Source organism: Cervus elaphus, chromosome 24, assembly GCF_910594005.1.
Source record: "Cervus elaphus chromosome 24, mCerEla1.1, whole genome shotgun sequence".
NCBI classification, from domain to species: domain Eukaryota; kingdom Metazoa; phylum Chordata; class Mammalia; order Artiodactyla; family Cervidae; genus Cervus; species Cervus elaphus.
In genome coordinates, this window is record NC_057838.1 from 61,300,032 (window position 1) to 61,312,497 (window position 12,466).

The 12,466-nt window shown below is 39.1% G+C and overlaps 1 protein-coding gene across 5 annotated transcripts in view; it reads right to left on the bottom strand.

Annotated features, from left to right (window-relative positions):
• Window positions 1–12,466, bottom strand: part of RBM6 (RNA binding motif protein 6) — an 85,715-nt gene that overhangs the window by 66,569 nt on the left and 6,680 nt on the right. For 2 of the 5 annotated variants that reach the window (XM_043885401.1, XM_043885402.1), the window contains exons 2-3: window positions 6,634–6,745; window positions 1,604–2,882 (exon numbers count right to left, since the gene is read on the bottom strand). In XM_043885401.1, the coding sequence (XP_043741336.1) occupies window positions 1,604–2,882; window positions 6,634–6,677 (1,323 nt within the window). In that variant the 5' untranslated portion in view covers window positions 6,678–6,745. Of the gene's footprint in view, window positions 1–1,603; window positions 3,172–6,633; window positions 6,746–12,466 lie in introns of those variants that run through there. The other 3 variants (XM_043885404.1, XM_043885408.1, XM_043885405.1) reach the window with 3 other exon arrangements.

Below are 12,466 nucleotides of genomic sequence, written 5' to 3' on the forward strand. Positions count from 1 at the left end.
CTGAACCTGGCCCCTGGCAGTGAAAAGGCAGAGTCTTAAGCACTAAACCACCAGGGAATTCCCCCCAAATTTTTTTTCAAATCATTAGAATATTAAGTGTTCTAAGATCCATGCTCATTGCAGGAATTTTGAAATCGTAAAGCAGGAAATGAAGAGAAACAACATTGAAAAGGACTTTCACAAACAGGAAAAAAAAAAAATCACCTAGATTCTCAAAACTAGAATTTTCTTTTCCTGAATGAGAAAACAGCACATAAATAAAACCAGATGTCATTTATCAAAGATGTCACCTATAAACAATCTCCAGAACAAAATCAAAAGGTGTCATCTGATGATATAACTTATACAACTTAACAGTACAAAATCAGAGAAATCTGCATTTTCCATATGCACAAGTCTCAGCTCTGATTCTCCTCCATTTCAAGTTATAAAAAGGGTTTAACCTTTGGGAAAAAAGTCTCCTACAACTGCTTGACCACACCTACTGTCTGGGCATAATTATAAATAGTGTCCTCTTTTACTCTTGAAAGTGTCCTGACTTGAATAATAAATTATATTGCCATCCAGTTCTAACATTCTTAAAATCCATTTTTTAACCAAATATCTAACCAGCTTGTCTTAGAATTACTGTCCAAAATAACAGAAACTGCAATAGAGATGGGTAACACCTATTTTTAAAGGTAATGTTTTCAATGTCCAACTGCAAACATAATTCTAAGATTATATGTACATTAGATTATATATTAGACATATAGAAAATCAACATTTAAGTCAATTAAGTTAGCTTCAATATTTGCAACATTAACACTGCCTCCTCCTTACTAGGTATTTTCTATCTCTTATCCTATTAGGTATTTTCTAAATGATTTTAAGTAAGAAAATGAACCCCAAACAGCCACAAGGCCTGACTACGTAAAGGACAAGAGAACCAACTCCCAAAGACAAATACTTTCAAACTAAATTATCCCAAGGCATTTAAATCAGTATCATCAAGCAAGATAATGAAGAGATACACATCAAAAATATGATCTGAACTGAGGGCCCTTTCTCTAGAGATGTACACTCCACTCGTGACTACAAATCTTGCTTTTTAATGGCTGTATAAAGTAAGACCCAGGGCTAATGGACTCTATACTTCATCCTTCAGAAAAGTCTTATGAAGAAGCAAAACTCAACAAAGCAATCCAGGGCTTCCCTGGTGGCTCAGTGGTAAAGAATCCACCTGCCAATGCAGGAGACATGGGTTCAATCCCTGAGCTGGGAAGATCCCACATGCCACAGAGCAACTAAGCCCATTCGTACAACTGCTGAGTCTGTGCTCTAGAGTCCGGCTTGCTGCTGCTGCTACTAAGTCGCTTCAGTTGTGTCCGACTCTGTGCGACCCCATAGACGGAAGCCCACCAGGCTCCCCCATCCCTGGGATTCTCCAGGCAAGAATACTGGAGTGGGTTGCCATTGCCTTCTCCAGAGCCCGGCAGCCCCAACTAAAGAGTAGCCCCCCGCTCTCAACTGGAGAAAAGTGACAAAGACCCAGCACAACCAATAAATAAGTAAATAAATAAAATCTTAAAAGAGAAAACAGTAGTCCACTCAATTAACATACCTGAAGGTCCCGTTGGGCATCTTGGGAAGTTTTGCCCTCGGGAAAAGACTTGCTCTGGCCATAGCCAAATATCTGGCTTCCAGGCAGTCTGTGATCCACATCACAGTACTCCATGCTTCTGTAATCAGTGTCCTGACGGCCAAGAAAGTCCAGACCACCTTCTTCTTTAAACATACCAGCATCCGAGCTCTGTTGTTCACCTCCAGAATGCTGTGACTTGTCCTGGTCTTGAAGAGGACTTTGGCTGTTCTGAAAGTCTGGTGGAGATGCATGGTCAAAGGCTACACCTTGTTTTTCTCCTTCTCCTGTTTCTGAATGCTCAAATTCTCCCTTCTGAATGCCAAAAGCAGGTCTTTCCGTTGTATGGTCATGTGCAGATTCTTCTCTCTTGTTCACATTCATACCAGAATGTTCTCTGTTTTGTGTGGAGGGCTGAACGTAATCCAAAATATCTGGATCCGCAGAGGGCATCTCCCTATCTTTAAATTCCATACAAGGTCCCCCCTCTCTGCCCCTAAAATCCTGATCAGTCCTGGATCGGTGTCTACCTCTGAAATCTGCATGTGGTGTATTCCTGTCCCTAAAGTCTAGATCACTAGTACCTGAACCTCGGCCTCTAAAGTCCACCTGGGTTCCGTCTTTGTCCCTGAAGTCCAAATCAGATACATCTCTATTCCTAAAATCAGAACGGGACTGATCTCTGGCCCTGAAATCCAAATCTGATAAATCCCTTCCCCGAAAATCTGCATGGGCTCCATCCCGCCCTCTAAAATCTAAGTCGTAAGTGCCCCGGCCCCTGAAGTCAGGAGGAGGAGCATCCCTACCTCTAAAGTCACCAGTATGAGCCTCCCTGTCTCTGTAGTTCATGTGAGATGTCTCCCTGCCTCTGTAGTCCAGAGAAGTACCGTCTCCACCCCGATAGTCCATAGGTGGCCCTTCTCTATCCCGAAGGTCCCCAGAATGGATGTCCCTACCTCTGAAGTCCAACTGTGATGAATCTCTGCTCTGGAAATCAGAAGATGAAAAATCTCCCCCCCTGAAATCATGTCCATGGCCCTCCCCTCCTCGATAGTCACCATGCTGTCCATCTCTAGCTCCATAGCTGAAAGAATGCTCCTCTACATTTGCAAAGGGAGGCCCCGAATGCCCCTGGAAATCAAAGGGAAGTGAATCTCTGCCAGGAAAGTTGCCAGAGTGTCTCTCTTGAGCATGACTCTTAAGGGGAGGAGGAGGATAATCCCTGTTCCACCCGGGAGCAAACCTTTCTTCTTGGCTCCCACTGTAGAAACAAAGACAGTGTTATTCATATTGTCCAGAGAGTTTGAAATCTACACACCAGCATATTCTTCTCTAATCACAGCACATTCTTCTGTAAACATTTTTTTTTTTTTTTGCAGAGTTCTGTAACAAGGTCCTAGATCTGCAGAAAACAGCAATGTTTTGCTATTTTAAGACGAAGTGGCGGAGTAAACTTTTAAGTTCCCATTTCAGAACACGAGGAAAGTCAACACAAGGTTTTCAACATGACTGCTGCAGAAAAAGCTTTCACCCAGTCCTGCAACAGGGAAAATCCGCAACACCAGATAAGCTAGCAATGGTGACACTCTACAAAAATTTCCATTTCCTACAGCCAGGGAACTTAGAATTCCAAGATCAACACGATGATTCCTATACATCAGAAAAATCAATGCGCTGTAAATTTTATACAGTAGGTTTCAGGACGTGTCTTTCTCATTGGTGCAAACAAGAGTAACATTCCAAAATATCTGATTGACAGCTACAGAGTGGACACCACCCAATCAGAACGGATGCAGGCCCAAAATGAAGAAAACACTGGCTGTAAGTACACTAGCGTTCACCAGTTGAGCATCACCCCTGGCTGCATCTAAACCCCAGTTCCACAGTGGCGCCACCTAGAAGCGCTCTCACCTGGGTCCTACTATTATAACTACTCAAAGGTATCTCAGAAGGCAGCATGAATCATGCCACACAGCATGTGTAAGTTGACCAAACCAAGCAACAGCATCCAGGAGCTTAATGCTGAAAGGGACCTAGAGAGAGCATTAGGCTTTCATGCTTTATCCCCAGGTCCCAAACAAAGGAGCTGATTTTTTAGATTCTAATGCCTCATCTAATTTTTCATGGTAATATAATATATTTTAAAACACAGTATTAAATTCACATTCTCAGTTTACAGGACTCAAGACATAAATGAGAACTGGCCCTATCTTTCACACTACCTAGCTCCAGACCATTTTATATGTTTTGACTTTGGTAAAAGACAGGGAATTTAAATAGGCAATTAGGTACCTAGGATCCTGAGCTTGAAGGGGAGAGGAGGGCATGAAAAAGGAAAACATAAAACGATCTGAATGGTTACCTGCTATTCAGCAGCAAAACAAAAGTATTAAGAGATCAAGTTCCACTCAGTTCTCTCCTCTCAGAAAATATAGGTTCTATTATATGACCCTTCTGAACTCAGACTACACTGCTATAGGAAGACTCAACAGACAACTGCTTCTGGGTCACTCAGTTCAAGAGCAACGGTTACAATGCCAAACCCTTTCCTGGAGTAATAGAAATTTAACAATAGTAACCCAAACAGTAGAATGATGCATATTTAATAGATTTTCAGAACATAACTTCAATTAGCTTCATTAACACAAAAATATTAACATTATTTATGTGTATGGGGTTCATCATAAGAAGCAAGTTTAAATGTGCTTCATAAATAATACAACTTAACACTAAAATTAAGACACTACCACTAGTTCTAGTGTCACCCATATTTAAAATCATTCAGATCCTAATAGTTAGCTTGTAGGAAGACTTAAGCCTAAGGAGACATTCATAGGCTCAGTGCTGAGTTTTCTAAATCTACATGTTCTCTGACCAAAACACATACAACACTGTCTTTGAATACTACTCTAAGGATTACCTTACCAGGTAAAACTGAAATCAAATACATCTACAGTAAACACTACACTAGGGTTCTCCGAACTGTATTTTATGTAGACTATTCAAGAAATAGTTCTACTAGTTACGAAACAGCAGTGGCTATGAAAATCATGTTCAACCAAATTTTTAAGACAAGTTGTTAAAATAAATACAAAATCATTTTCCTGCAAGATACATTTTTCACCCAAATTAGTCCCCTCCCAAAAGTTATGCTGTATAAACTATGCCTCTCTCTGATCAAACACCTTAAAAAATGGTATGTATTGATTTATATTTAAACTAAAATTAAGGTGGGGAAATACAATTTTATATAATAAATTCAAAGAAAAAAATGTTCTGAAAAAAATTTTTCAGTGATGCAATAGAGCTAAAGTTATTTCTTTAGCTCTGAAGGCTTAGTGTAAACAGCCTTACACAGAAAATAATTATCCATAGATATAAGTAAAAGGATAGATTTTTAAACATTAAAGTACAAACACACTAATCTAGACTAGGCATCTGCAAATTTCTTCCATGAAGAGTCAGACAGTAATTACATTAAGCTTTACAGTTTCTGTCACAACTATTCAACTCTGTCCCTGCAACATGAAAGCAACTATAGACAATTTGTAAACGAATGATCAGGGCTATGTTCCAGTCAAACAAAAACAAGCTGCAGTCTGTTGACCAGTGATCCAGACTTTAATTTTTTTAAAGGAAAAACATAACCAGCAGCACTACCACTGCTTTAAAGATTGCTAAGCAGAAAGTAAAGATCCCTTTATTCACAAAACTAGCTTTACTAAGTGTTACATGGATCTTTTTTTCTCATGGATTTATTTTTAAACTTACTTTTCTACCTAAATTTTCCATGGGAACCCCAAACTTCAGAATAATAAAATAACTGTTGAATTTGCACAGGAAGATCCTGCAGACTGCCAGTCCAAAAGAAAACTTACTTGTAACAAAAGTTTCAATTGGAGCATAATATTTTTTTTTTGGCCATGCTGCAGAGGCTTGTGGGATTTTAGTTCCCCGACCAGGGACTGAACCCAGGCCCCTGGCAGTGAGAGCATGGAGCTCTAACCATTGGACTGCCAGGGAATTCCCTGGAGCATAAATATTTTTTAATGTATAACTTTAAAAGTAAGATTTCTTTGCCACACACAAACTACAGCCATAAGTCACATTCCTATAGCATGTCATTAATTGCAAACACAACGCAAAAGTTTTTAAAATATCATCATCAGTGTTTATTACACTGGCTATAAAAAATTCACTCCCTACAAATCTATAATATAATTCATTTACAACTATTAATGGTACCACCTTCTCCACTTGTCAAATCGATAATATAATTCATTTTATTGAATTATAAATTCAATAAAATTTATATAATTTTATTGTATAAAAAGAATGTAACTCATTCTCCCGACAAATCTGTAATATAATTCATTTACAACTATGAACAGTACTACGTTCTCCTCTTAACTTTGTACCCAGTAACCCCTAAAATTGTAATGCAGCTTAGGAAACTGCATCAAGTAAATAGTTTTTCTTTTTCACAACTATTTCTGGTGGCTGAAATACAACGTGTCATAGGAAGGACAGAGCTCTGGATTCTAGACATAAATTATCAAACTTAATGAAATATTCACATTCATTTATAAACACTTATATACATTTTTACTAGCTTTCCTTATTAGTTGAGTACATATTACTTTACTAAAAAAAGATAAAATTTTTTCTTTAAAGCTGGGGAAAAAAAACAAACAAACAAACAAAAAAGAAAACAAAACAAAATCTGGGGGATTTTTTGTTAATATTTTTAAAATGCTAATACACCAAAAAATAAATAAATAAATAAATAAATGCTAATACACAAAATACTTGGAATGGTAGGTATTCACTCTCACGATCACTCTAGAAATGACTAGAAAAATTTTAAGTAGTTTCTATTTTTAAAAATCAGGGAAAAAAATCAAAGCTATTTCTACACAAAGAAAATAATCCGTATTTATAGTAGGCCATAAATATTATACAGATCTACATTGTTATAATAGACACTTCAATATTCAAATTTTAAGACTTACCGAAAAGGTCCTGTTCTGTTAGCAGGTCGAGAATCCCCCCACATCTCTTTCTATGTCAAGAGGGCCCAAAAAGTAGATCTTTTTTGCTACCAAACTCTGGTTATAGCAGTACCTGTACAAAACAAACCACAATAAATGAGTATGTGGGTACATGAAGTAAAGACTAAACCAATTTCCTCCTGTTTGGCTTATCAGGGACCACATCAGCAGGGATATTTTTAGAAGTCACTTTTAAACATTTACATATTAATTTACAGCAACAAAAACACATTTTAAATTTAAATTTAAAAAAGGGCACCATCAATCTTTCAAAGTACTAAGAATGCTTCATAAAACATTTATTAAATTTTCCAGCACCCATTCTATATTCCTTTTTGGAAACAGCACCTTACCATGTTTATTTACTACCCTCAGTCCACATGGCTGATCCTACACTATTCAGCCTGGCTAATCAGAATAGTCTATCACCACAGTGATTGCTCTGCAGCACGTAACCTAAGACTAAGAAGTCCTCATAAGACCTGCACTCCAGCTACCAAAAAAGAGGCAAACTTTTTTTTGGTCACACGGCACCGCCTGTGGCATTCCAGTTCCCCATCTGAACCCTGGCCTAGGCAGTGAAGAACCAAGTCCTGACCACTGGATCACCAGGGAATTCCCGAAAGGAGGCAAACTTTTATGACCTTGGATTTGGCGATGGTTTCTTACCATGACAACAAAAGAAAAAACAGATAAAGTAGACTTGATCAAAACTGAAAACTTTTCTGCATCAGAGTACACTATCAGGAGAGTGAAAACACAACCCACATCAACAAAAACAGCAGACTATGAAATTCCAAAGCCTTCTTCCTCCACAGAAACGTTAAAAAACAAGCAGTCTGAACCAACTTTGTCCAGCCTTTAGAAAACAGTCAAAGCTTTACGATGACCAAATGAATGCTCAATGAAAAAACAGTCATTCTCAAAATAATCAGAAAGTTTTGGGTGATCCCTGACCCACCCCTCACCCCAACATGGCCGTGGTTTGTCTTGAAGCAGTGGCAGCCCACTTTCCCAGCTCCCTCCCTTAAATCAAAGGGAAAGGTGATTTGTAAATTACTATGTACTTCTGTTCTAGCAATGTTCTGTTCTGTATGGGGGAGAGGCTAAAGGACTGATGCAAAGTACTTGCCTCTGTTTTACCTAATAGAACTCTCGGGGGGGGGAAGCACTGCTAACAAAACTAAAAAGCAGACTATAGACTCAGATATGGGAGAAGTCGTGGTGAAAATACTGTGAGAAGTTAGAATTTCCAAGGCCATATAGATATGAAAAAATTCAGAATGCCACAAGCATACCCAGGCAGGACACACAAGTTCACCTGGACTTACACCGAGTTTCACTCCCCGCAGGGCCCCTTCTACTATCGCTGTGCTGCCTCTGTTGGGGGTGGGTCTAGGCAGCGAGGTGGCAGGCCTTGTCTGCAGGTTCAGGTCTTGGTGGTGGTAGTAAACAGGCAAAGAAGAGTTTTGACGGTTGAAATGAAAAGTAACTCCACATGAACAGTGGTTGAACAGGGGTCATTCTCCAAGAGACAACAAGCATCACATTAAGCTATGGACTACAATCCAGTGACACACTTCTCATGGATTCCTTTAATTTTCAGCTTTAAAAGCACACTCCCCCAGAATATAAAGAAAGACTTTGGTTTCTTGGAAACCAACCAGTGGGTTTGGGAATAAAGCCTCCCCATTGTAGGTCAGCAGCCTTTAAGGTTAGAACCATGATATCAGATGACTCTTTTCGAGCTTCCTCTGCCTTTGATTCTTAATTAATAAAAAATTCTTGGCAAATACTTTGATTCGGGTCCATCCTGCACAGGTCCAAGAAATCAACCTCTAGCAGCATAATATCAAAACCCGGGGCCATCCCTCTCAAATCATGACCTAAGTTCCAAAGGCCAACAAAGCAGAACCAGGGGTCCCATTCCATTAGTTTTAGCTGTGGTATACAGCAGGCCTGTACCTGCTTTAAGCACTCTAATTTTTCCGAAGTAAATGCTTTGGAGCAAACAGGACACTCAGCTATAGCATCAAGGAGGCATGACAGGCAGGGATTGGTGTGAGCATCTACCCAACTAAGACCCAACTATGAGTTTTTAAACAGCAGAAATTTTAATATGCCCTTTTGGAGCTAGAACTAGTGGCTGCTGGAAGCACCCTTGCCCCCTATCCCCTACAAATTCTCATTAAAAAAAAAAAAAAATTAAATGTATTCATTTCAGTTACCCGGCCTTGAAAAGACTGCTCCTCAATTATGATAGTGGTTTTTCAGGCTTCCTCTCCAGAACCATGCTTTGCCTACCATCATACCACATTCAAAAATTAAGACTGAAAGTGGATCTACATAAACGTAGAAGCTAAAACTATAATGCTTCTAAAAGAAAACATAGGGAATTCCCTGGTGGTCCAGTGGTTAAGACTTGGCACTTTCACTGAGGTAGCCCAAGGTCAATTACTGGTTGAGGAATAAAGATGTCAAAAGCCAGATGGCCAAGGAAAAAAAACAACAACAACAACCATTGAGATGGTATCAGCAAAGACTTCTATAAAGGAACCAGAAAGCATTAATCATAAAGAAAAATATTAAAGTTAAAATCTGTTCTTCAAAAGACACTGAAAAATGAATAGGTAAACTACAGAACAGGGAGTAAATATTTATAACACATGTCTGACAAATGCTATTATTAGTCATAAGGAAAACAGATTAAAACCACCGATACACACCCACTAGAACAGCTAAAATTAAAAAGACTTACAAAATCAAATACACAAGGATTTCCAGCAATCAGACCTCATACACTACTTAAAAGACCACAAAATGGTACAGCCAGTTTAGAAACTGGTCTGAGAAATATTACTCATGACCCAGCAATTGAACTTCTAAGTGTCTGCTTAAGATACATGAAAACAAAAGACTGGTAGAAAAACTTTAACAACTTTATTCATAATAGCTTTAAAAAAAAGAGAGAGAACAACCCAAATATTCTTCAGTGGGCCATGACATAAATGCTGTTTGGTGTCCGAAAGGGGATCCTTCCTGGGGTAGTGTATTTCACTTAGATAGCAAATGGAAAGCTGACTTTTTGGTAAAGTGAGACAAGCATTAGTAAGAAAGTGAAGTGAAAGTCACTCAGTCGTGTCTGACTCTTTTCAACCCCATGGACTATATATAGTCCGTGGAATTCTCCAGGCCAGAATATTGGAGTGGGTAGCCTTTCCCTTCTCCAGGGAATCTTCCCAACCCGGGGATCGAACCCAGGTCTCCTGGATTGCAGGGGGATTCTTTACCAGCTGAGCCACCAGGAAAGCTCAAGAATACTGGAGTGGGTAGCCTATTCCTCCTCCAGGGAATCTTCCCAACCCAGGAATCTAACCGAGGTCTCCTGCATTGCAGGTGGATTCTTTACCAACTGAGCTACCAGAGAAGCCCCCATTAAGGGGAGGCGGAAATGGAGAATCAATAAAAACCATTTAAAAAAAATTATTTTTAAAATTGTGAAATACATTTAAGTTTACCATTTTACAGCTAAGAAGGATAAGTATATTTACAGTGTTTTCCAACTTTTATCCCCATCCATCCAAGCTTTTTTCATCTTGTAAAACCGAAACTCTATACCCATTAAACAGTAACTCCCCACTCCTCTCTTAACCCAGTCCTTGGCAACCACCATTTTACTTTGTTTATATGGTTTTTAACTACTCTAAGTACCTCTTAATTCCAGTGAAATTAAAGAGTATTTCTTCTTTCATGAGTGGCTTTTTTCACCTGGCATAATGTCTTCAAGGTTCATACATATTATAGCATCTATTGGGATTTAATTTCTTCTTAAGGTTGAATAATATTCCACTGTGTACACATACTATATTTTACCTACTCATCCACTGATGGACATTTGGACTCTCCCATCTTTTGGATAATGTGAACAATGAGCATGCACATACAAATATCTGAGATCAGTTCTTTTGAAGATATATACACCCAGTAGAACTGGTAGATCATATGGTAATTCTAGTTTTAATTTTTCAAGGAACCACCATACTGTTTTCCACAGCAGCTACATCATTTTACCTTCCCACCAACAGGGCACAAATGGTTCTGTTATGGACTGAATTGTGTTCCCCACAGCTTCAAGCCCTAACTCCCACGGTGACTATATTTGGAGACGTGGCCTTTGGGGAGGTAATTAAGGTTGACAGAGGCCACAAGGGTGGGGCCCCAATCCAAAAGGACTGGTGTCAGTGAAAAAGAAACCAAAAATGCACGCACAGGGAAAAGCTAATGTGAGGACATGGCCAGGAGAGGGCCTTCTGCAAGTCAAGGAGAGAGGCCCCACCAAAACTTAACCCTGCTGATGCCTTGATCTTAGCCGTCAGTCTCTAAAGTGCGAGAAAATAATTTTCCGTTGTTTAAGCCACCTAGTCTGTGGTATTTTGTTATGGCAGCCCTAGCAGAATGATACAAGTTCCAATTCATCCACATCCTCACCAACACTTACTACTCTGTTTTTTTGTATTTTAGTAACAGCCATTCTAATGGGTATGAAGTGGTATCTCACTGTGGTTTTGATTTGCATTTCCCTTATTATTAATGATGCTGAGCATCTTTTCATGTACTTATTGGCCATTTGTATATCCTCTTTGGAAGCAATGTCTATTCAAGTCCTTTGCCCATTTTTGGATACAGGTTATTTGTTGCTATTGTTGAGTTTAGGAGTTTTCTACATATTCTAAATATTAATCCCTTACCAGGCATGTGATTTGCAAATGTTTTCTCCCATTTTGTGAGTTGCCTTTTATCTTGTTGACAGTGTTCTTTAAACACAGAAGTTTTTAATTTTAATGAAGTCCAATTTGCCTATTTTTCCTTTTGCTGACTGTGCCCTTGGTGTCATATCCTTTAAAAGATCATTGCCAAATCCAACACATAAAGCTTTCCCCTTCAGTTTTCTTCTAAGAGTTTTAGAGTTATAGCTCTTACATTTAGGAGCAAGATCCATTCTTAAGAACAGCATATATGGAAGGCAAAGTTCTGCATATTGATTTCTTTAAAAATATGCAAGCCCACAATCTTCCTGGAATGTTTTCGTGTACTAGAAGATTAAAGACTAGTCTGAAGAATCTACCCTTACTTAGTTCTATCACTATCATTTAACTATTATTTTTTTTGAATATTTGGCTCCATCAGGTCTTAGGTGCAGCACAGGTCAGCTGCTCTGTGGCATGTGGGACCTTAGTTCCCTGACCACGAACTGAATCCACGTCCCCTGCATTGCAAGGCAGATTCGAAACCACTGGACCAGCAGCAAAGTCCCTTAACTCCTTTTTTGACCTATACTACCACTCTGCTTTTGTTCGTAAGCATACTCCAGTCTCTCTCATATAAAACACACACTCCCCTCAATACAAAACCTTTAAACATCAGTTGACTAAATAAATGAATGTCCACCAAATATGCTAACTAGGCTCTATTATGTTCCCCAGCACTGTTCATGATGCTGCCCCTGGGTGCTATGGACTACAATGAATGTTTGTGTCTCCCCAAAATTCATATGTTTAAATCCTAATCTCTGACTTGATGGTAACTGAAGATAGGGCCTTCAGGAGGTAATTAGGTCATGAGGGTAGAGCCCTTAGGAAAGGGGTTAATGCTCTTCTACGAAAGAATAAAACAGAGTGCTCTCTCTCTCTCTCTCTCTCTGTACCAAGTAGGATACAGCAAGAAAGCAGCTGTCTGCAAACCAAAAGGATCTCACCAGGAACCAAACTGTCTGGCATCTTAATCTTAAACTGCC